At 39.7% G+C, this 25,977-nt stretch overlaps 1 protein-coding gene across 1 annotated transcript; it reads right to left on the reverse strand.

Moving 5' to 3' along the window:
• CA12 (carbonic anhydrase 12) lies at positions 1–25,031 on the reverse strand. The gene is made up of 10 exons (XM_075714368.1): positions 24,941–25,031; positions 21,690–21,710; positions 14,875–15,054; positions 12,193–12,335; positions 11,250–11,345; positions 9,462–9,525; positions 8,842–8,999; positions 7,652–7,778; positions 1,098–1,182; positions 1–82 (listed from the first exon to the last, which is right to left on the reverse strand). Exons 1-10 carry the CDS (start codon positions 25,029–25,031, stop codon positions 1–3), a joined length of 1,047 nt encoding a protein of 348 aa, XP_075570483.1.
• Between the last annotated feature and the right edge of the window lie 946 nt (positions 25,032–25,977).

Consider the following 25,977-nt stretch of genomic DNA (forward strand, 5'->3'; position numbering starts at 1 on the left):
TCAAAGTTTGGAGATGTCTTCCTCCTTGTACGTGCCTGGTTTGTAGATGACTCCTCTGTTGTCTTCATCTCCCTTCTTGCAGCTAATAAAACAAATGTATTAAATAATTGTAATTCCAATGAAGGAAAATCACTGTTGGTTACTTAAAATGGTCCATTATGCATGCATGAGATTATTTCTCTGTACCAGTGCAAATGTCATGATACCTTATTGTTACAAATATTTCAGGAGAATGCATTCTGTGTGGCAGAGTCAATACTGATCGCAAAGGGATCAGGCTGTAGGAAAGTTTGTAACCTTGGTCTTTTTTCCAGAATTTGGCTTTGGTGGCAAACAGTGTGGCTAAATGATTCTTGTCGGTACAGATTTCTTCCCCTTAAATGATATGACCTTTGGGAGAGGTTTTTTCTAAAACTCCATTCCCCTCTTGTTTCACTTACTGTTCTAGGAAAAATGAAAGGACTCAAAAAGCAATTAGGAGCAGCAATGCTAGCAAAAAGAACAAGAAAAAGAACAAATGGCAATTGAGAAACAGAAAAACTGGGTAAGTCTGGTATTGATCCAGCCTGCTTGTCCTGCTTAGTCTGGAAAGGGAGTCTCATTCGTAACTGCTTGTGGGAGCAGTCAGTACCTAGAGTGGAAAGTGATTTTGTGTTCTTCCCAGTACTCACATACAATTCCCTATTTCCTGTCCTTGGTACTTTTAGGGGTTTACATGAGCACTGTTCCAGTAATTATTATTTTGTGGAAAAACAACCTTATATGGTTGCTTTTCACAAAAAACAACCATTCCTGCAATGGCAGAATGGTGGCCACTGTGGCACAAAGGGTGCAGCAAGTAGAGACCTTTTAGCCATATAAACGTATTTTGCTGGCAATAAAATAGAATTACTTTGGAGTATATGATACAGGAGAAATAATGTCTACAGTGATAAAACCAAAACAGAGCTCGTAGAAAGAGATCGTATCTTATAAAAGATCAAACTTTACCACCATAAAAAATGTGCAAGATTTCGCACACATGAGCAGCTCTTTGTGTCAGAAGAAAAAATTTGGTTTGACTTGTCTTCCTGTGATGTGACAGCCAGACATCTTACCTTTTCCTCTTCAGTAGCCAGAAGGCTACTGCAAGAATGATGAGAACTCCCAGAATGCAGGCTATCACAACAGAAACAACAAAACCTAGGAAAAGAGGGAAAGCATACAAAACAGTTGATTTCATTTACTTGAGAGGAGAAAGTTAGTCTCTAATCTGTCATAACATTTGCATTCTGCATCTGCAACTTTCCTACAGCCTACTTATACAACTTTGCAATTATGGAATTGGATAACTTTGCATAGATGAATACTGGAAGGTCCTAATGCCACAACTGGATCCACGGTTCACAATGCTGTGAATTTAGACACCTGCCAAAGTCTCAAAGCCAACGTGCAGGCACAGGCATAGCAGATCAGAAACTCTTTGGATTTCAATGCCACAACGTATAAGAGAGTATAAGCAAAACTGAAGAACTAAACCCAGGCAACTAAGGATGTTAAATTTGATGCCTTTTTTGTTTTTTCAAGGCAGAACAACACCGTTGAATATGGACAGCTGAAGAGTGATATGCTTTGCTATTGAGAACATTGCTTAAAGGCATCTAAGAAGGTAAGAATGAATTCAGGATATTAGTATGAAGAACTGAGTGATCTCATGTTTGCATTGAGATGTTAAGCATTATCATTATAATGCCATCCTTGATAACAACCTTCATGTATATTTTTGTCAATGAAAGTATTTTTATTTATTCTGGCCTTCCCAAAGATCCTGAAGATGAACACTTTTCTTAACTGCATTTTCATAATTCATTTACACATTGTTTTTTATATTTTGTCAAATGACTGTTTCTCTCTAAGCAACATCAGAACCCTTTCAGAGTGACAGGTTTTCCATCTAAAACCTGTATTGCTGACATGTATTCCATGCTGACATGTATTCCATCTAAATATTTTCTCTTCTTAAATCAGCTGTTGAGAAAACAGAAATGTAAAATCTGGAGTTTAACCTTACCCCATTTAACCCATTAGATGCTTTATTCATTTTAAGTCCAACTGAATAGAAGAAGATTGCAATCCATGGAGTTGAAGAAAAACTGTATTTTAAAAAAGGGGAGTTTTGTTACAGTAAAGGTGTGTCAAATGGACAACAAAATAAAACACCAAATAGATAATTGTAGAAAAAGAGCTTGTAGTTTGAAGACAAGATCTTCTTGCAAAATTTAGTTAGATAGTATTTCAGCATGGTGCTATAATCAAAACTAGGCACCAGTTCCCATTTAACTTGTGGGCAGCGGGGGGGTTTGAACATTGTAATAAATTTCAGCTGCATGTTCGTGAAGCTGATTTCATTGGAATAGATTACTGACAGGCAAAATACATTATAAATATGTTTGAGTTTTACTGAATAAACCTTTCAGATTAGAGACATTTTGAAATGTAGTACTTGTTAATAGTGAGCATGAATTTAGGTTTTAATTATTGGCATCAAAATGTGGATGACTGAACATGTCAGTCATTTGCCTTTTTGATACAACACACAGCTCAATGGCCCCATCTTGTGGCGTCTGTGCTCAGGTGAAGGTGGCACCCTTGACCGTGAAAAGGCAGAAAATTTGTTCTGAAAACCTGCTTTATTGGGTACCTAGGGTGTGCACAACAGGATTTCTTTCACAGATTTCTGTGGTTGCCTGGCCCAAGCCATGACTCTGTGTATGGCCTCTTCTTCCCTTCTTAATAAATGTGCTCTGTTCCTACCTGTGGTACAGCTGGCTGCATCAGGCTGGGCACTTGCAGGCAGCAACCAGGTGCACTTTAATTCTGCTTTGACAGGAACCTTTGTTTCCTTCTTCCACTCCCCCCTCCCCCTCCCCCTCCCCCTCCCCCTCCCCCTCCCCCTCCCCCTCCCCCTCCCCCTCCCCCTCCCCCTCCCCCTCCCCCTCCCCCTCCCCCTCCCCCTCCCCCTCCCCTCCCCTCCCCTCCCCCTCCCCTCCCCTCCCCTCCCCTCCCCTCCCCTCCCCTCCCCTCCCCTCCCCTCCCCTCCCCTCCCCTCCCCTCCCCTCCCCTTGAGGTGAGGGGCTGCACCTGTGAGGGAGCCTTTGTGACTGTAACAGTTGAAATGTGAGATTACAGGGGTGATGAATACCTTTGTGGAAATGGGTAGAACATTTTTCTATGGTTCACTGATAGAGTCAACGAGCTTTTGTAATTAAATGTAGTTAGACTGAATGGGGTTTCTATTAAAGTAGCACTGATAATGCCTTTTGTAGCCATAGAGGCCAGTTCTTGGGTGAGAACAGCAGGATAGGCAATAATCCATACAGTTCAACTCCGGTAAGTCATGCCAGCTTTAAAGATACATTGAAAATGCTTTTCTAGCTGGTGTCACCTCTGCATGGGAGCCAAATAATGTGGCTTAGCAGAGGGAGAGGCAAATGTTGTTCTGAGGTTTGGCACTGGTTCACAGCAACAATTTTGAGAAAGTCACATCTGGGTCAAATTTTCCCCCATAGATGGAAATAGTAATGCTTACACTATTTCTGTGAAGTGTTTAGAGATTCCTGGATGAAAAGCATGGTATCTGATTTTCAGTTACTGGGATCATGGGTTGTAATTCTCTACCTTTTAAGTATTGAGTGTGATTTATGGAGAGAAGGTAGTTAGGTGCTGAAAGGTCAGCTTAAGAAATAGGTGGAAAAGTGCATTTCTCATTTCTGACTGACCAGTCTGACTCAGAAAATCAGTGGCTCATAGATGCGGTTGGCAATCAGCAACATACCCTTGCCAAGTCCACCAGGTATTGAATCTTGAGAAACTGAGAGGATAGAAAAAGTAAAAGCTGGATCTCTAGGATTCCATGGTGACTGGTCTTAAACATAAGGTAGCTGCCTACTCCAGAACTTTAGTTACTTCCATGTTTCTGCAGTGGCGTTGCTATAGGAGATTGTGCGTGGATTTAAGAAAGACCTTGCAAAGGAAGTCTTACAATCTCAGAAACTTGGCAGCCATATTGCAAATCCTGATGCTGCTGTTTAAAATCATTGTACATAATCTGACTTGCGCAGAGATTTGAAGGGGATTACTAAAATAGCTTGGACCCAACTAGTTCTCTAGGTGGAAGCTGGTGTTTGAGATTGGAGGTTTGGGAATAAAGTCTTAACCCTCTTCCTGGTTATATAAGAATGCTGTGGGGGAGAGGGATATTTCTAGTTGGCCAATCCACAAAAGCAGAAAAAGGACTCTAATTTTTTCCCTTTTTCACTATTTAGCCATCTTTTAGTTTACTCAAGATATTGTTTGTGCAACTAATAACAACTTGTATGTTAATCATGGGGCTATTAAGGATTGTTGATGATTTAGTAAACTTGTAATTTTCTTATATATTTTGGTTAGAATCTAGCAACAAGAGAACTACTAGTGTAATTCTCATTTTAAAATGAGATTAGATTTGAGGCATTGTTCTATAACCATTATACTCCGCAAGTGGCAACATAGGGACTTGATAAAAGGCATGAAGATAGAATAGAATATTACGGCTATGGTTTTATATAGTATATGACGAGAAATCAAGGAACAGAACCAGCAAAATCCCAAGCGTGACTTGTGTATGCCCTGTATGTGAGTTGTATATAGTCACAGAAATAACTTTTGTCTAATGCAGAGTCATATTACAGTCAAGAAACAAGGTTTCCACTTGTTACCAACGTAATACAAACAAATCAGTTTTCTCAGCTGATAAATTGATAGGGAGGTTGTTCTGTCGCTTATTCTTGACTCTGAAGCAGTAAGGTTAAGGTTACTGCTTACTGCAGAGAACTACATATGAGCAGAGATTGCGGAGACTCTTCATCATGCATAGCAGAAAGGTATTCATCATCTTTCAGAAAGGGAAAAAAATCTTATTTTTCGTTTAGACATGAGCTGATGCAGACTGGCACAAAATTTTGGTAGCCAACGGTACTCAGTATTTTGTTTTAGTCAGACCTTGAAAGTGGGCTCCAAACTATAAACAAATTAAAATGAGAAGAGAGACAACTGATCAGAGTAACTTCTTTTAGCAGTAATTCAAGAGCAGAAATGGTAGCTTTAAATAGAATAAAGATATACCTAACGTCAACTAGTTGAGGCTTAAATATTTAGCTATCTGTTGCTAGTAATGGGAAAGACTATAAGATACCTTCGACAGCAAATAAGCGAGGAGGCAAATGGAGAAATGACAATGAATGCAGAAAAATGCTTCAGCTGCTTGACTGGAAAAAACTAGTGTGGATGCTTACAGGCTTGGGGACCTTTTTTTGAGGTATCTGGAATGAATGCATTCCTAGCTTCCAGAATGAGGATGGGAGATGAAAACTACTCAGCTATTTTGGGGGAAGGTCACTTTTCTAGGCCTTTATTTACAAACTGGAAGCTGTGTATAGATGGGAGGGTCCTTGGGAACCTGAGCACCTTTCAAGATGCTCAGTAAAAAGTACAAAGTCATATAGTGATGGCTTTACTCATCAGGTGTAACATCTTCAGCTCCTTAATCACACATTAAACAAAAGCATATGTTATCCTGTTTCTCTGCACCTCAAAATCGGGAAGTATCCCATCTCTTCTTAAATCACTTCCCCTGCTTCTGTGCTGCAAGTTAAAATAGTTGTTTTTCTAGTCAGTAGCTTTCTGCTGAATATACAGAAATGAGAACCTGAGGTTGGATTCCTGAACTGCACTGAAAACTGTGTATTGCCCTTAGCACAGTAGCCTGCCCTTCTTTACACCCCTGGTCCATAAGGCTTCTCCTGAGGATCCACTGTGTTAACTGCAGATAGAATGGTTAATAAAATAAAACTCAGGAGATACAGCAGTTAAGGAGATGTAGCCTTTGTCACTGGAGCTCTGGAGATTATGAAATGTAGAGGCTTAATGCAGAGCTGGAGAATGGGAAGTCGTGGCTTGTGGTCAGCTCAGAACTGGTAAGTATTTTTTACTCCAGTAAAAATACAGAGAAATGAAGACCTAAATCATTAGAACTCAATGAGAGAAATATGCTTAAGTAGCAAGGACAGTAGCATCAACATACTTATTTAAGTAATTACTAAGTTATGTGCAATAATTCCACAGAAGGCACTCAAAAGAAACTTCATGGTAGAATTATGTTCCTCTTATGGGAAGCTTTAGAAAGTTTTTAAAATGTTTCCATGAGAACTGAAATGGTCCCCAGCCACAGAATGACTTCTGAAATTGTCTCTGGATTTTATCTTAAAGGTGGAGATTTGCTTCAAATAAGGGCCAAACGCTGCTGATGCTCCACACTGCTTTGGCTGGGAGTTTTGATGCAGCTAACCTGACAAAGAGACCAGCCAACTTTTGGCGATAAATCTAAATCATCTCTGATTTCAGAGAAATGTTTTGTCTGGGACTTGTTTTAGCTGATCTCTAATTTTCACTTTTCTCCTTTATAGCTTTATATTAGAAAAGATATATTATGAAAGGGGCTGTCTGCAGAGGGTGAATGACAAGAACAGCTACTGCAGTATGCCTGCAGGGAGAACTGTTCCCTGCAGTGGCTATTGTGTGAAATTTCCCAATATAGACAACTCTTGTGTTTTCCATTCTTTCATCTAAACAGTGAAGAAACTAGCAGGCAAAGTTGAGATTGTGTGCTAACACATTTTACTAATTTGAAAGTTTACTGCTTGGCCAATCTTTTTTTGTGAAGTCTGCTTTTTCTTTTAAAAATCTTTTGCTCTCAATATAGTATAGTGGCTTGCCTAGATTCATCTGCCTTCAGTGTATGTGCCAGGTTCACAACTGCTTAGGAGTATTTGTTTGCAAGACGACACATAAATTGGAACAATACATTTTGCATAAACAATATACTCAAATGCCTTACTGTGGAGCACAGCTAAGCTTCTCACCATAGATGGAAGGTTTTGTGCAAACCCTGCCCCCCCCAACCTATGCATTGTCATTGGGTAATACTGCATAATTAAGCTTTTAAATCAGTTCTTCCTCATAAGATGGAGAATTTTTTTTCATTTGTAACACTGGATCATACAATCCAGAGTTATGAATTATTTTTATTTGTCAAGTTTGAATTCCTCAAGGACCTCTTCTGATTCTGTGTCATTTCCCCAAAACAGACTCCCTGAAAGGCAAAGTTGTAATTCCCTTTAAATGTGTGGTCTGCCTAAAAACAATCCTGATATTGCTGAGAACCACCCAATGTCACTGGTGAGACAAGGACAGCTCAAGCACTTATGCTGACTGAAACAGCTCAGCTGTAGAGTTCAGTGTTTGGAGTGACAGCAAATATTTCTGCTAAGCATGACAAGGCCAAACATGTCTTCCTTCTTTTATCTCCTTACCTTTGATCAGAAGGGTTGAAGAGCCTGCCTAATACCCACTGTGGAAAAAAAACTTCTTATATACTCTTTGAATACCTTATTCTTGTACAGTTGCTCATGCAACAATGCAGTAAGAGAAGAAAAGGGAATGAAGTGAACTGTGGGAAAACGAGATTGCTATATTTATGTAGCGGTACAGTGCAACAGGACTGCCACTTCAGTATTTCAAGTTTATACAAATCACTGCACGCTGTTTTTTGCATAGAAACATTCATACAACTTACCTTCATGGAAGGAGATAAAAACCAGTCTTTCATGAAATTCCTGAATGTTTCGGAAGTTATTGACCATTTCCAGGGGTTCTGGGTCATCACTCTCTGTGCAGTACATGGCGGTTTCCAGTGCCAGTAACTATAAAGGGAAGCACCCTGTTCAGGTTCCAGAATACAGAAGAAGAAATGCCAGTGTATGATCACTGAAATTGTGTTTGAAATCAAAGGAGCAGTCAAAGGGAAGAGGATACATTAAGTAATACTTAAGTCTTGTGTGGCCTGTGAGCCCAAATGCAAAATAATGTGTAAACAGTGTGACATCTCCAAACCCATACATGTATTTTGTTTACATCCTGATAAAATTAATCCTGCTTAGTAATTATCTACCAGGAAAACTGGATGGGAGGAAACATGGTGGCCCTTTGCAGCATGTTCTCCCTAGCACAGTCTAACTCCTAAGCAGTACTAAAAGCTGCTTTATAGAAGAACTCTCTACTTTGGTAAAGACGATCTGGCAGAGTGGACAAAGTTAAGAATGGCCTTTGATAACAAGGAGCATGCAGTAATTTGATCAGAGATTTTGATAATAACATTTTTCCCCTGTGTTTATAATTAGGTGAATCAGAAGATAGTGACTGGGAGTTTATAGTCTAAGTGGCCACCTAAGAACAAAAAAAATTAATTAGGTGAGCACAAAAAATGTAAGTTGGAGACGAGCCAGGGGATTGAAGATTGACAAATAACACATCATATGCTTTTGAGAAACTTAACATCTACCCAACCTATCATATCTAAGTCAGTCAGGATCCAAGTAGTACTAAAATACTTAGTGAATAGGGTTCAGACATGAAGCCTGAACAAAAATGATCTGGAACTGACTTACGGAAAGACTCAAAGCAGGGAGTAAGTACATAGTGAAAACAGAAATTAATCTCACTTGACTGTGATTTTTCAAGCTGATACTATACCAATTGCTATGCAGTTGTCTGTCCTTTATTTATTCTTGTCAACTGAAAACATGCTAACTACAAACAGAATAGGATATTGATTTTGTCAGTTCTGTGCTGTTCTCCCCACTTAAAGGATTTTAGGTCATCTTTCAGTTTTACAGGAATGTAAGAGCAATCCAGGAAATGAGAATATGCATTTACTGTTCTTTAGCAGACACCAATCAGGAAAACACGTGCTGTATTTAAACTTGCCTGCTCTTGTGAAATTTTAACAGGGTGTCGGAACACTGTCCAGAGAACGCTGGGGTAGCAAGGAGGAGTTGTCAGGGATCCTTCATAGCGATAATACTCATCCAGTCTGTCAGGAAGCAGTTCTTGAATATTGAAGCCAGGAACTTGGACCATCTGATCTAAAATAGGGGATTTGTGTTAAATGCTGTGTCATTATTACACAGGTGGTGTACCAGTGAAGTGAATTTGCTTTTCAGTAAGTAGGATGCTTTCAGTCATATCACTAGGAAAAGAAGAATACATTTTAACAGAGATGATCCCAGTGTAATATGGAATACAGCTTTTTAGGTTTCCTATGTACAAATACTGTCTTAGATAACAAATCAGAATTCCGTAAGATAAACTGTGTCCATATTAACCAAAAAACACCATGTGCAAGAAATAAGGTGCAGTCAGAAACATGTGGTGCATGCTAGCCATACACTTTTCACAGAAATGCACTGCATTTGTAAGTCTTTCACAGTTTGTGACAGGTTTGCTTGGGAGTTTTGGACTGTTTCTTTGGCCAGTTCAGTCCCTCTCAGGGTGACATCTGATACTCTTAGCCATTCTCAATCCAATGCAGGCTTATGGCCACTCACCCTTGTATTTCACATTCCGGAAGTGCCTGAAGATCTTTTCATAGGATGGGTTGAAGGGTCCAATCTGTAATGAGCAGACAATTAACAGCTGTGCAAATCACTGCAGTCTGAGTATGAGTCTTTGCTTCTGCACACAGCAGACAGCAGTATTTGATGGCCTCTGTCATAAGGCAAGTGTCTCCACTGTCCAGATGCTCATTGATGGCTTCTGTCATAAGGCAAGTGTCTCCATTGACCAGATGCTCATATACTAGAATGGCATAAGTACTCTTTTTACTCAAAAGATTAACACTATCCTCAGAACCCCAATAATGCTCTTACTCACTCCAGAGCTATTAGAGCTGCTTTGTCATAATGCTATCTTAACAACTGCAGTGTAGACATCTTGTGTGCACTTGAAAGGCCCTATTGCCCTTGCCTGTTCAGCATGCTGTGCAAACGAAGCCATTTCCTCAGACAACATTGCAGGCATAAGTTCTCAACTGACAGGCTTCTCTGACCATCTACTGGTTTCTAGTCAAAGCCACATTTTTCCACCCACAAACATTTTTTAGTCTGCTGCTCCTCACAGTCCAGGAAGATGAAAAAATGACACTATTGGGTACCGCAGGGCTGCTGGCAAGGGATGCAGCTCAACTATCAAACAAGACTGTGTTTTTTCAACTGCTACAAGCAGCTTTTCAGTCTAATAATCAATGCCTTTTTTATGAGTTCTTTAGAGCTGGTGCTTAGCAACTCCTCTGACAACCAGACATAGTAAACTGGTGTCCTTAGATCAACTGTAATAGCCACCAGCTGTCTGAAAGTTTTTCAAAGACCTAATCTCCATTGTTCTCTTATCTGATTTTTAAACACGATTGCTTAGAAATAACCAGAATCCCAGTATTATTCCCTAGCATCTTATACAATAGTCTGACACTTTTCACAGCTGCAACTTTCAAATGAACTGAAATGTAACATAAAATTATTGTCAAAGTCTTAGACCTGCTAGGAAGTGAGCTTGGATAATATTAATGAGAATTAGAGCTTTGCCAACTAGAACATTTTCACTTTTTTGATGGAAATGTGAAAACCTGGGTGTTTTCAGGGTTCTTTATGTTGTAGAAAATCCTCACATTTAAAAATTATCTTTATTGAGGAGTTTTAATCCTCAAGGAAAAGGAGAATCATATAAGTACAAGCTTCTAAAATTTTTTCTTTCAGAACATTATTATCTTTAACTGCTTGGATGTGGGGCTTTAGAGGGGAAAATTGGAAAGCTGTCCTTCTGTCATCTTAAAAAGGGCACTGAATTTACTTGTTTACTGTGATCTGTGATTCAAAGAATCTGGGAGGTTTGTGACCTGAAGACTATGGTCAAAGCCTAATTACATATAGTGGCCAAAGCCAGGGCTGTGTCTGCCTATGCCTCTCTGTTGTGTTAAAACTACTTCATGCTACAATAGGCAGTTTTTAGTAAGTGAGCTTGAAATGCACTGTTGACTGTTGTTTGAAAAACTCTACCAATCCTTGGTTTGTAAATTAATGCAAAAATGGATTTAACATAGCTGAATTTAATTTACTGAAAAATACCAGGAAATATTCAGAATTTCTTTCTTCTTAAAATTTATTCCTGTTTATGTATGTGCTGCTGGAATCTGGCCCTTTTTTGTGAAAGAGAAAAGGAAGAACTTTTATTCAGCCACAGCATCATTAAATAACATAGGTAATTTCATATGTTAAAGGTCTGTGATGACTTAATGATTGAAAGCATATTCTAAACAAAAAAAAAAAGGTCCTGCATCCTACCTCAAGAAGAATAGCCAAAACCGCCAGTCCATCCGCTTTGTCCATTGCTGCTGTTATATCTGGATATTTCTCAGAGTTATAATGTACAATATGCAGCTACAAAGAAGGAGATACTATGTTATGGTAATGCCTGGGGCATGATCACAGCCACCTCAGGCTAAGACAGCACAATGAGATCCTTCAGTGATTTCTGGGTGTAGTGGTAAGACCTTTTTAGAGAAAAGCAAAAGGTCCTGGAACTCCCACTCCCAGCCCCGCTGTAGCAGAGTTACCCCCCACCCCCTATGTAATGGAGGGTGAAGAGGATTGATCACTTCAGCTTCAAGGCATCTTGACTGTAGTGCTAGTAAATTTTTCTGAAAAAGTAACACCTTAGCACTCCTGGGGATCTCTGATATTTAGAGTACAAAACCCGGTGTTAAATGTAACTAGAGAAGAAAAGGATTCCTAAAGTGCTGTTATGCAAGACAATTATTCTGACTGATTTATTTTTTAATCATTTTGGTGTAAATACCCGATTGGTACTGCTTTTCAAAATCTATTCTGCAATCCATAATTTAGGATTAGAAAAGATAAGAAACAGTTCTTCACTGGATAGAAGAAGGTCAGTAAAGGTAGCCAGAGAAGCAATGTTGTGCAGCTAAAAGATATATCTGGTTTACAGAGAAGAACCAAGGTGTCAAATATCTAACAGTTTGCTTGAAATTACTCTAGTGACCCAGTATCAGCTCTGAGTTTAGAATGTAAATTCTAACTCCCTGACTTGTGGCATATTCATGGAAGTACATTGGAGTCCATCCTTTTTGCACTGCACAATGCATTTTTTTAGTATATACCCAGATCATAAATACTTGGATGAGAACCTTGCAGCCTTTTACAGTCATACACCCAAGATAAAGATCCCACTGTCTTTGTTTCTTTCCCTGATCTAAGCGTGTCTTACCTCTGCTGCAAAATGCTTCCCACTGACTGTGTGCTCTGAGCCTTCTGACTTGTTTCTGTTTCCCCAGTGTAGGTGAAGTTGAGATGCAGTATATTCAAATGGGAGGTTTCTGATGTACATAGTAGGCAACAGATACATTTTCACTGTAAGCAGACCAAAACCAGATGGGAGCAAATGATACCTTAGCTTTCAAGCACAGGGCAAATAAAAATATTGTGTCTAAGTATATTACATGTAGAGCATGAACAAAGCAGATTCTTAACTGAAATCCATGCAGTCTGTGGTAGGAGATAAACACTTTAGTTGTCTTTAACCCTTTCTAGGCAATTCAGGAGAATTTAGAATATACCCTTTTTCTGTTTTCTTAAACTAAAGGAATTGAATGTGAGAACTGTTGCTAATGGAAATCTTTTTTCTCCCTGAAGAATGCAAAATTATCTGAGTGTTATTGAAGAGACAGATATTGACACGTGAAAGCAAAACTTAGGCTCATGTCCCTTCTTTCCATCCCCTTCTAATGGTTGAAAATGGCTTAATAAATTAATATTTCTCATGGTATTTTTAAACTCTTGTTATATTGAACTCTTCTGCCTCTTAATCTTTTAGGAGCATATGGGAAAACCAAATAAACTTCCCCGTCTCCCTGCTCCCCCCAAAGCCAAGAGCATTGATGTCAAGCAGCAAGATAATCACAAACCTTAAGAACTAGCATTTCCTCTCTTGAAGTGCTGGAGGGAGACCTTTGTATGCATTACCCTCCCTTCTGCTCACTAATGCTCTCCAGTGTGGAAGACAGGCTGGGTTATTTTTTTTGTGTAGAAATTACAGTGGTAATTCTCAACTCAGCAGAAACTGAGTTGTTCACTTGAGAAGTTTGGTACTTCATAAAGCAACAGTTTATGTAAAGAACAGATCGATTTCTTTGTGATTTATCTTTATTATTTTCTAGTGTGAATACAGTTGGTTTCTAGAGTGCCACAGACATGTTTTGCAGGGGAAACAAGGCTCAACACCTTAATGAAGGAACAGCTGCAAACCTATGTATTTTTATGCTAGTGCTGAAAAGGTTTTTTTGAGCTCTACTGCTTTCAGTCTAGCTGAAGTAGGTAATTGTATCTGGATTAGCTGGCTTGTGAAGCACATTAATTATATGTAGGAATGACTGGTACCACAAAACTGAACATCCTACTGATTTCCTCTCTAGCCATAAGAGAAGATAGCAGCAGATGGTGTAATGGTTACTCTGTCAGAAGCTAATTTTTCATTACTCAGAGCAATTAAGGTTTGTATCTGAGTGAGGTTTCTAGAGTGGGTCTCATGTCCCCTGCTTTCTAGGACGGCACTGACCTTAGAAGTTAATTCCCATTTTTACTGAGGGGATGATATATTTTTGTCTTGGCTCTCATTAGGAAGTAGTTGAACTTCTTGTTTTAGGGGCAAGATCTGACAGTGTTAGTGACATAAGCTCTATGAGGAATTTGCTTTTACCTGTGTGACTATTATGTGAGGGACAGGTTCTCAGTGTTGTTCTTTTGTCTCCACCCATCCCCTGGCACCGTTAAAGTCCACAGTGACGATGTTTCCTTCTCTGCCAATTGCCTGTCACTTACATCAGCCTAATACATTAAACTGTGACAGTACAATCTTTCACTCAGGACCAAGAAAGGGTCTTAGAAAAAGAAGGTTCACAAGTAAAGGGTGTTCCAGCCATTCCTAGTCTAAAGCAACCTGGTTTTGATGGATAAATTGATCAAGAGGAAAACAAGGAACCATGCCCTGAGAGGTTGGGCCTTACTGAAGAATGGGCTTACGATGTTCTGCAGAGCAGGTTTACCCCACTGAAAGAGTGAGGAAAAAAGATGTTTGCATGTCGGGCATCTTTTAACCAGGCACACCAGAGAAGAGCAGAGGCAGAGGCTATTTTATAACACAGGTTCTTTTGATGCTTATGCAATGGAGGAGGATACAAAGAAGGAGGACCTTATAACTGTTCTTATTTCTATGTCTTCAAATGTTTCAGGAAGGAAAAAAAAATGGTGGGACTAGCTTACTGGTATTGTATATTGTGTTAATAGACCTTTATGAGACTGCATTTTCTCTGCTTTTACCTACTGTATTGACACTTTGACTTAGTACTACAGTGGAGGGCATGTTTGCATGCTATTTCTAATTATTTTTCTGTCTTTTTATCTGTCTGTCTTATCTTACACTACAGAGGTTTCTACCTCAAGTCAAAGGAACAGAATGTTGCTCCTAGCTTTTTTTTTTTCCTTCCCGCCCTCTCTCACATAATTCAGCTGAGCTGCTTTGATTAGACTGTAATGTCAGAGACCCATTGCACCCATATTTTATCAGTTTATCTCTTTAACAGAATCACAAAGTCTGATTCTGTTTCAGAGCACTCCAACCAAAGTAATAAGAAAAGCTCAGGAATTAATTCTGACATGCATAGAGTTTATTTAAAAACCACAGTCAATTTGGCTTACTGTGAATTCATTTGTACTTAGTACATTCCCAAGTTTCCCTAGTCTGTTCTCTAGGTGTAGGTATGCTGATGTGAAGGCTTCATCATCACAGCTTAATTTAATCTGGTAATCAAAGTAGTTCACCCATGAAATAAAAAATCACGAGCTCCAGCAACTCTTTCCTTCACAATCCCTTGCTGTCATTGAGCTCCCTTACCTGAATGACCATTATTGGTCAATGTAAACTGGTCAGTGGAGGGCACATTATAGCCTATGAATTCTAAAGGCAAGAGATTAGAATCATACTGGAGAATATCTTGGTGGAAATCTATTGGCGATTGGAATACTCCTCCACAAAATGGGTATTTCTTTGGCCAGGCCTTCTCTCCGTCAGGACCTGTGTAAATTAAGAGACACACATTTGTCAAGCCTTAACTGTGCAATTAACATAAAAACTCCCCTATTTCAGCCTTCACCCAAAATTTGGAAAAGGAGCCTTTTCTGAATTTTTAAGACTACTTTTTTTTTTAACGTAATTTAATCTTTCCAGTGTGCCATTAGATAGAAAAGGGCCAAATGCCAACAAAAATCTCACAGAGACACTTTACCGCCCCTTAATTTTTTTATAATCTCAACTGCTGTTGATGTTACACTCTTTAGGAACCACAGGCCTGGTAGCTCACCAGGTTAGGCCTGCAGGCAGCAGCACCACAGCCAGCCACAGTGCCTCTGACCCTCTCGTGATGGTGTTGTCTCTCTTCAGAGCCCACAAGAGTGACAAGTAGAGTTTGGATCTGTGACGGTATTTGGATTATTTACTGACATTAATTACTTTTCCCTATGGAAGTAACAAGCATATGCACAGTAATGCAGCTATTCCAGCCTTCTGAAGAGAGTTGCTGAAAGAAGTGACTTCATGTTGGCAGAGGAAAGTTTCCGTACTTCTCAGTACGCAGAAAGCCAGACCCTTATAAACTTTTCCTTATCGTACAAACTGTCTGGCTCTATCTAGCAATATTGCATAACCCACAGTGAAAAGCTAACTTGCAAAAATGGAAGTTGTTATGATAATTTGACCTGCAATAACTTGCTCAAACTCTGGTGAAGCTTTTCTTCATCACAGTCTTTTGCCCTAGGTAGGATCTACAAAGAATAGATAACATCAAGAGATTTTTAATTGTGCCTTTGATTTAATTACACATTAATAGCTAGCAGCTGTTGACAAGCTGTAAGCTGAGACCATTCGGATTTAAATACCAAAAGAGGTACTTGCAACTTGTGTTTCTCCTTGACTCTGAAGATTCATCGTGATTCTTTCTAAGGCAGGAAGGTCTTTTGGGATCACCCAGCCTGATCTGTATAACACAGGCCATTGGACCTCCCTGGATTAATTTCTACTTCAGTGAGGGCATATCTCTCAGAAGGGAAAAAACCATCTACTCTTCCTTTAAGCATTGCAGGTAAAAGATACTTCATTAGTGCCCACTAGATAATTGCTCTCCTTGGCAGCTTGCTTTTCACTGTGAGTTTGTCTAGCTTTGACTTCATTTAGATAGTGATTGTTTTTAATCCTTTGCTTATAAATTGAAGAGCCTCCTGTTAGCATACTTTTGTTCCTCATTGAAGTACTTATAACACAGAAGACATAGTTTCTCACTTCTCTTAAACTAAATAGATTGAGTTCCTTGAGTCTTTGGTTAGAAGGCTTCTTTTCCAAACCTATAATATTCCTTGTGGCTTCTTTGAAGTCTCTTCAGTATGTTAACATCTTCCATGAATTGTGAATGCCAGAATCTGACGTTGGATTGGGTCATCAGTGACAAAGCAAGTTCAGATCTTTTCTGAAGGAAAATTAACAGTCAGGAGAATATTATTAGAGGCTCACTTTTTGTGAAAGACAGTTACCAAGGATATGGACAGTGTAGGTGAGTCTGACTTAAACATAGTACATGTGACAGAATTGGCAAGTTCAGTTCTGGTGCTTAAAGGCAGACTTACTTCCTTGTTAAAGCTCTTTAAGATTATTCAAGACATAGGTTAGCACATGACGTTGTTTGCAGTGTGGATACTCAGACTCAGTCAGTGCTTTTCAGTATAAATAGGCCTTGATGTTGCTGTAACTTACATCATTGACACCAGTTCACTGCCAATCATTAATTTCTCTCCTCCTAGATCTTCATGGTACTATCTTAAAGTTATTGAAATTCTTTTTAAAAGCTAATAAAACTTATGCTGACATTACAGAAGATTGTATAATATCCTCTACGTATTTTTTGGCAAATAACAGATGCATCCACAACAGCATAAATTCCATATTATGGGATATACATACTCAGGAATATTTCCCATGAAAATATATATCAGGATATACCAGGAAATTATAGTTTCTTGAGGTTGAAACTTGATGTGCAAGACAATGACACTGAGATTTAACACTTTTCAGGGAGCTAAGACTACAGCAGTGTCAGAAAAATTGGTGAGAAGCCTTTATTGTAAAAAAACTTCAGTAATTTTAAAAGGTTTGGGGTTTCTGTGCACTGATAAGACAGTGAGTTTGCAAGAAGACTTTAATATATTACATATCATAGGTTTGGAGACTTGCTAATTAAATAGGTAATTTTTAATTGATGCATAAAATAGAAGTCTAGTCCCAGCCAGTGGAAACCATGTCATGAAGTACCACTCACTTTTTCAGTACTATGTTAGGATGAATTGAATGCCCTTAAGAGTTCGCAACAGAGTATGGGGACTTCCACGCCAACATCAGCAGTTCAGAAGGGAAACTTTTGTCTTTTCTATAAAATGCTGTAGTTATTGCAGTCTTTATGTACCTTGATCTTTACTAGCAGTTATCCTTTCCTTGACATAAATCAGCAGCTTGACTCACAGGCCTCTAAGCTACAGCAGTTTTTGCTTGTTTCTCACTCCTGCTCAATTAAAAAACCCAACCAAACAAAACCCCTTTTTTTGGTACACAACCAGTTTTTCTAGAAATTCTGCCACATAGTCTTCCTAATTTCAATGCCTCAAAGCTCCTGTCTCAAAGAGCTGAGCTGACTGCAGCTTGGGTTTGCATATGTGAAATTGAGATTTCCATGGTAGATAAACCACACAGCTGGAAGGCATTTCTCAGCTAGCTCTGTTGAAAATGAATGATTGATTGTGAACCAGATTTTCCTTTTTCTGTGCCAGCACATTCAGATAAATTCAGTGGAAATCACATTGTGTTTACAAAAGCTCTGTCTGATCACTACTGAATAAAGAATAGCATGTGGGTGTATTAAGATTGGCCTGTAGTACATGTCCCAAAAGGTATTAACATATGAAGTATTGCAAAAAATATCTTGGTAGTTAATTTCCTCCTTTTGTGACAACATTTGTGACAAAGGGAAGGACCCAGGCATCTCAGATTATGTTTGCTGCTATGAGGATCTTGTCAGGACTGTGTCAGCAGAGCAATAATTGTGCCATGGCCTACCCACCCAATGCCCTACCCACCCAACACTACTGTTCAGCTGTTGGAGTGAGCAAATTAAGGTACAGGGCTGTTGGTATGGGTGGAAGTAGGACCTCTCCTGCTACCACCACTCCCAATGCAGCCATGAACACTCCCTGCTGTAGGGAGTGCAAACTCAGGTTGCTCAAATCCAGCTGGTGGGCTGCCTTCTTTTACATGAGTTTCCAGGACCATGTTCTGCTACCATGCTGTAAGTAACCCGGATCCTGGCTGTGCCTTCATGGCTATTTTATGAGAGATATCTGTAAAGAAAGTAGTAATAATTCTTTGGATAGTCTTGCTGCCTGGCTGTACAGTCAGCTGAGCAAAATACCTCAGCACCATGGCTGCATGCGTCCATTGTATTGTTTCCTTTGACAGCTTTTAGCTTTCCATGCCTAAGCCTTCAGCCAGCCCTACAGCCTGAGCACCGCTGGGTGATGCAGGACAGATGTCCCTTTAGGAATAATAGCGGTGTCTGCTCCCGGGATGTGTACATTGGCTGACTTAAAAAAAGAAGAAAACAGGCCTATGAGACACCAGTGTTACCAACAGACTTTTGCTCTGATGAGCAATTAATATTCATGTTGCTTGAGCTTCTCACGGGGTATCCAAGTTCTCTTGATCTGAAGTAAAGTAATGTAGTAAAATGCATTGGTATGTAGTAACACAGGGAATGTCTGTGGTATTTTTGCAGCCAGGCAGAGCACTCTGCCCTGTTTTCAACCAGCTGGAAGCTGTATAGCTGCCATTAGCCCAGGGGTGAGTTAGTAGCAAAGCCTGAGAGTCCAAGCTCCCTGCCACAGTAACATGACCACATGGTTTCTATTTTGCTCAGGGCACAGGCAGAGCTCAGTCATACCATTCTGTGTACACATATCCAGTATGTGTATATCTTCCACATATGTGTCCAGAGGGAAGCTTGTGAGATAGAGGAACTGCCGACGGCTGTAGCTGTCCCTGCTACTCCATTCAAGTGCTGTACAAGAAATTTTGGGCATGTTCTAGTGTGTTCACTAAAGCTGGCATTTCCTAAGGGGAAGTGAAAGGGTCTTAGCACAGGTTCTCAGCACCTCGCTGAATTGAAGTATTTGGCAACAGTAAAACTAAAGAGTTTGCAAGTTCAATTAGCCTGACGTGTGTTAACAACAGTTCTTGTGTCTACATTGTAGCGTGAAGTTGTCTCCTCACATGCTAAAGCATGTTAGTAATTCTATTGTTACTATTACTTTAAACTTGGCTGTAAAGCTAGTTTTCTCCATTGTAGCTGCTTGTCCACTCTCAAGGAGTGATTCTGGTTCTTTGATTTCATTCCAGCCCTCTTACATTACAGAAGCAGAAAGCCAGAATCCAAAGAACTGAAGTCCAGTTCTCCAATTCTCTTCTGGGGCAGAGGACTTCAGGCCTGCACCTTCCAGCCACACAGCAACATTGCCAAAAGCTGCATGCACGTGCTGTCCTGAGCTATGGGGCATCAGAACAATTCTTTTAGTTCTTTAACTGAAAACACTTTTCTCGTGATACACTTCATCTGCTTTGTCCATTTTACAGAAGGTGAAGCAGCCCATCAGAGGACACAAAGCAAGCCTGTGTCAGAAGGGGCTGAGGGCTCACGCCCCAGCTCACTGGCCTGTGCTGTTACTTCCAGGCACTTTTTCTTGGGCTATATACAAGGGCAGTGAAATCAGGAAGAACAAATAGCATTTCTGCAGTTTGGCTAAGGAAGAGGCAAATGGAGAGGTTTAGCTTTTATATTTATTTTATCTAATGCAGCAGTTTTCATTATAGCCAAGCCAAATGCTCATTTCTTTGGAATGCTTGCACTGGAAAGATAAGACCTGATCACATGCAGTGTCATCTTGCTTTGCCACCATGCCCTGAGCTGCTAGTGCTATATCAACATTCAGTTTTACATATTTACAACTCTGATTGACAATCTGCACCCGGATTTCTCCTCCACCCTTAATCTTGTACCTTGACCCTCGACATCAGTCTGCACTGTGATTATAATGGCTTGACTTCCTTTCCCTTCCTGTTGGCTTAATTTTAGTGGGAGGCATTACAAAGTGTTGCAGGGATAAAGATAAATGGTGGAAGGTGTAGGCTGCCATAAGGAACCAGGATCAGAAGGAGAGTACGGAGAGGCTCTTTTCTGGCTGACTGCAGTCTCTCTAATTGCTGTTTTTCTCTGTGCAGACCAATGTTCTACCTCTGCTTTTTTCCAGGTGTTTGAAAATAACTATTCTGTACAAGTTCAGTTGCCACTTTTATTTTTTGAAGTTGCTTTTATGTATTTTTCTAGATACATTTGAAAATCAGTAGTTCAAGGAAAAGAATAAGAATCTGTTTTGTGAACCTTCCCTCTATCTTCCAGTACATGTCAGAAATCAGACTGTAGTATAGAAGTGTTTAACAGGAATTGATGAAGTTGGGCACTGAGAATAACATACTCTGAAATAAACACTGGCAACCAAATTCCCAGAAAGGGAGAAGTAACTAATTTAAACAAGTATTACTCTGGGAAGGAGGGCAAAACTTTTACTTTGACGGTAGTAAAAGAAGTCTTGCTTTCCTTACTACCCAGCAGGGTTAGGTTCATCTGATGGCTGCTGTCAAGGTGGAAAACCCAGGCTTTTGTTAGTCAAACTGTGTCAAGCTTTTTTTTCCTAATGAGAATGTGAAGCATATGTACACATACTGGCAGTTAGATTAATACATATAGACATGCAGCTGACAGTTTTCCTTTTGCTTATGTGAAGCAAGTCAGGTAAACTGGAGCACAGCCAAAGGGAGTAGTTATTCGCAGCAAGTTCAGTCTCAGAGGTTCTTTGTGTTGTCTTGGAGCAGCACCAAAGGCTTAAGAACAAGCAATTTTTGCTGAGATTCTTGGTACTGCCTACTTCTCTGTGGCATGTGGCATATAAAACACTACTCTGAATGAGGAAATAACCAGCCAGAGGATTTGATCAATTAAAAGAAAATCTCTAGATAATTATTCTTCCTGAGTAGCCATCAGATCCTTCTGGGTTAGGAGCTGACTTAAAGGACTAGTGTACAAAATAACACTGCTTTCCTGAATATGATTTATTTTACCTTGTAAGCACTAGGATTTTCAGGAGCTGAGTCTCCAGTAACACAATACAGGTGACTTGCTGAACTCTGAATCTACTTAAAAATGAAGACGCATGTGGGTAGGGAGAGGTATGCTCTTTGCAGAACTAGGCTGAAATGCACTGCTGGTATGTGACTGGTGGGGAAACAGAGGGCTTTGGGGAACCTCTGCAGCTGTAGGGCAAATGTTAGTCCGCTGAAGTTCCTGTCATTGTGCAAGGCAATTTAGAACCCAATAACTGACTCTTAATCACCCAGATATGAAACCTGGTGGATGAATAACAGATTTGAAGACAATGGGCCAGATCCAAACCTGGATAAAGATAGTGAACCCAGTAGGTTCTCACCAGAATACATCTGGCGTGTTGTCCTTAAAATACAGAACAAAGCCACAACTTAGTATGTACAAATTAATTAGTACTTACCAATATAAGACCATTTTGACCCTGTTTAAAGACAAAGAAAATACTGCTGTGAATATTTGAAATTGATCTTACTCTGTAAAGAAACAAATGGCCACTTAGACCCATCTACTGAATTTTGCAATGTTTTTATCTGTCTTTCTAGCCCCAGAAGTTGAGTAAAACTTAGATACTTTCAAAGATTGTGAACCCTTCCCACCCAAATTGTAAGTATAATTATCCCTATGATCCTGCCCATAGGGCTTGACTTTCTTGTGGTCACTTAAATCCTGGAGCAAAACTTTTCTCAGGTTTGTTTTTTTGTTTTTTTTTTTTTTTTTTTTTTTTGTGGAATAGCCACAGACTCTGTACATAGACATCCCTGATTTTTTTCTGGTTAGGAAACTAAGGAATATAAATGGTGCGTAGCTATAATGAACCTCCTCATGCCTAGTTGAGGAGTTTGAAAAATGTTAGTGGATTACCAGTTGCTATGCTGAGAAATGATGGACAGTCATTTCTGTACAGCGGCTCTGGGATTTGCCAACTGAAACAGATAGGAACAGATGGACTTTGAAAAAGGGAGTATGATACACAAACCCATATAACTCTGAGAATCCTGGGGGGTTGAGGGAGTCTTAAAATGATCGATATTCATCCATTGCTTAAGGAACTGAACTTGGGACAGTGTCTCTGCATGTCTTTAGAAATGTCTTGACTTATTAAATGTGCTTTTTTTTTTTTTTTTTTTTGTGGTCCTGAAACCTACTTACAGTCATTCAGCTTGCTGTGTAATTACAGGTGCTTGTCCTGACAGACCTCAACAGTTTTGGTTATCAGGCTAATGCAGATCTTTACTCTCTGCAAATTTAATTTTATTTCTGCTTAGAAAACAGTCCTGAATTACGAGTCTTGCAAACACTCAGTGTGCCTGGGTGTGTGTGCATGCATGCAGGAAAATATTTATCCTTACATGCACATGTCTGCTCAGTACATGATTCTTGGCTGCATTTCTTGTACTCTGAAGCATGGTCACAGATACAGCTTTTTGCCAAAGAATGTAATGTGAAATGTTTGGGATTAATTTGTGGGGATGTGCAAAACAGCTGCACTTAGCTCTTTTGTATTCATATGTACTGGGAACACTAAGCTCTCTGCTTCCAGTTCATTAGGACCAGTGTGCTTTGCTTGTTCTTTTACGCTGGAGTTTTCAAAACAAGTTCTGTGTAATCATCCTGGCTGAAGTCCCCAGGTTCCTTGCATAGAAGAATTCATGCACTGTCTTAGATTTCAAGATGAGAAACCTCATTCTCTTCTCCCTTTCTCTCTGCAGGGGTTTATCTCTTACTGAGTCTTTGGGGGGTGCTTGTGTCCTCTGGTCAGCACATTCTGTAGGTAAAACTTGCATGAAGATGGCAACTGACTGTTAACAGGTTTTAGAAATCGCCACATCCTCATCTGAGCAGGGTTTGAAGAAATACTGGCTCAACTACAATAGCTACTCTCTGCTCATGTTCTTACTGCCCATTAAAATGTATACAAAGTGTCAAAACTATGATTTTTGTAATCTAGAACAACCTTAAAAGAGTAAATTTCAAAGATTTTCAATTTTGGGGTGTTTATGCCAATTGAAATGAAAATAAATGAAAGCTTGAAGTCTTTAGCCTGTGAGCATTTTGATGGTCTGCAATTCACTACCATTATGACTTTACTAATGAGCACAATAATAGCAACTAGTGTAGGTGGGGCTGAGGCACATTTAGCACTTATTTCGTCTAACTTAGATCAGGAGATAAATAGATGAGCAGATGGCAGAATCTTCTTGATTTTGTCTGAATGAACACGTAGAGCTGCAGAAGTGATTTGCTGCCATCCTCAGACTGTGAGCAGGGTTGCTATTACCCTTACTCTGCTTGAATATGAAATGAGGATGAGGCAGACTGTCACACAGTCTCCCAAAATAGGAGAAGAGTCAAGAGAGTGTCTGATTCACATCTAGAAAGGAACTATCAACAGCTCCGTACCTGTGAGCACTCTCCTGCCTCTTTGTTCATGTTGGTGTGAGTGCTGATGATGCTTAGTTCCATGCCCATGCATGGCAGAGGAGCTTCCTAAAGCCAATGTATCTGTTTCACTGTTCAATATCCAGGGAACAAATACGTTTCCAATGTCACTTGGGAGCTGGGGAAGTGGGAATGGTTTTAGCTGTGATAATCTATGTTAGTTGTGTCTCTTACTTGGGAAGATGTCAGAGACAGGCAGATGCTGTAGCTCTTGCCATTTCTTGGTACTGGGTGTCTAATTCTAAGATAGGAATTCTCTAGCATTACCTTCAGGACGTATTGTAAGACATATCTTTTTGACACATCCTTTCACTTCCAAACCTTCTGTGCTGTCAGAGAAAGCACCTGGAAAGCACCAAGCTTTACTCTGTTGTTCTGGAAAGCACTGAGCTCTAGGAACCTCTGCCCTTCAGGTGGGAGATTCTGCTAGAGAATATAGCCATTTTTCAGAGGATATATGCCCAAAATAAGAAGGTGACCTTAGAAGTTTGAATTCCACCCCTTATGTCGCTCATGCAAAAAACCCAGTAAAATGCTTGTCTTGGCAGAGCTCTGTATGAAGCTGACTGCTGTGGATTACACTTTAGCCTTCAGGATTTTCGTCCCATGAATATACATGCTGAGTAAGTCCTCTCACAGAACCCTTTACAATGATTCTCCCTCATATCCTATAATCACACTAGATAGATTATAATTAGCTTGAATGGATGAAAATTGATTATAATCAGCTTGAATAGATGAACATTAACTCCTAAAAAGAGAGAGGAGCCCTGACCTGAAACAGTCCTGTTTAAATATAAGAGAATGAGGTCTAGTATATGGGGTGCTTCAGAGGGATTGTATTCTTTTCCTCTGGTTTAAAAATAAACAGCGCAGAGGGAAATGTGTGATGCTTCCACTACCTCTGAGAAGGGCAGTCTCTGCTTCATTCTATGAGAAATAAAAGGATCCCAAAGCAAGGCATACTGAGCATGCAAGAAGTCTGTAACACAAACTAAATCAGAGGACAAATTTCTTTTTCTTGTATATATCAGAATACCTATGCTGAGAAATTAAAATAAGGATACTAACTCCAAACAACTACAGACTGCAACCATATGCAACTTTGAGCATGCTATTGAAATAGTAATAATTAAAAGATGTCAGTTTTCTGCATACATTAGCTGCCCTAAGTTACAAGTGACAGTAAAATAGAAAGCTGAAAGACTTTACCATTCAACGGCGCTTGCATTGAGAGTTGTATCTTTAGGAAGAAAATAAGCACAGTAGCGACTGTGACTGTACTGAAGCTCTTGGCTGACATCTCAAGGAAAGACTTATAATATTCCGACAGTTCACAAGTTTCTCTGCACTGTGAAGAAACTCCCTTGTAGATATGTGGCAAATAGCAGAATGCACACATACAGATCTGCTGCTAATGAGTTATTGCCCTTCTCTCCCCTTGTCTCTCTCCTTTCTTTTAGGACTGCTTTTTATAAAGCTCCTGAGACTCAACCCAAAACAAATGATGTAATCAGACCTGCCTTTAGGTCTCAGTACCCTCAGAAAACTGATCATATCCTTCATTACCTCAGTTTTAGTGAGCTCCTCACAGGGCAGAGTCCAGCACTTAGAGAGGGAATTTAAATGTGGAACTTAGGAAATTATTTAGCAGAGACACAAATGCTTAAAAAAGCTGTCCTCTTATGGGTCATACCACAGTAGAGCTTTTCTAGCCTATTTCAGAGTGTCTCCCTCAACTCCCATTTTTGGATCAGTGTGATTTAGCATAATGGGCCACTGTGAGGACTGGAGGGAGGGGAAAAGAAGTGAGGCTCTGTGTGGGACTGTTAATAACTCAGAGTGACCATGGACACTTGCCACAAAACCTGTCCAACTTGTCAGGAAGGGATTTTTTTAAATTGAAAGCTCTTGGAACCAGGAGAACACATGAAGCAGGGAGGAGTGAAAATTCATGAGAAACAGTTGCTTTTTTTTCTAAGGGGTTCTCCACTGCGCTGTATGGAGAGTGGTAAAGAGGAGCACAGGGAACAAGTTAATGTCCTCTTCTGAAGGTGATTGAGGAATAACCTCTTAAACTGAGTGCACCATGGATAGCTGAGGAGCAGAAGGTGGGACTGGAGAGGCTATTGGTTTTAGTTGAGTACATTATTGTTGATAATTATTAACTGCTTACTACATCTCAGTAACAGCTTTGTAGCATGTACTACTTTTGATTGGTCAAACTTTATTTTCAGCATCTTTAATTA

The sequence above is a fragment of the Pelecanus crispus genome, chromosome 7 (genome assembly GCF_030463565.1).
Source record: "Pelecanus crispus isolate bPelCri1 chromosome 7, bPelCri1.pri, whole genome shotgun sequence".
Classification (NCBI taxonomy): Eukaryota; Metazoa; Chordata; class Aves; order Pelecaniformes; family Pelecanidae; genus Pelecanus; species Pelecanus crispus.

What these genes read in the sequence shown, in the direction of transcription:
- CA12 (XM_075714368.1), bottom strand. Translation starts at nt 25,031, where the DNA reads ATGTCAGCCAAGAGCTTCAGTACAGTCACAGTCGCTACTGTGCTTATT. An exon ending in TTAAAATTTCACAAGAGCAG is followed by an intron (nt 7,779 to 8,841) that starts GCAAGTTTAAAT and finishes TTCCCTTTATAG; the next exon opens with TTACTGGCACTGGAAACCGC. An exon ending in TTTTATCTCCTTCCATGAAG is followed by an intron (nt 1,183 to 7,651) that starts GTAAGTTGTATG and finishes CTCTTTTCCTAG; the next exon opens with GTTTTGTTGTTTCTGTTGTG.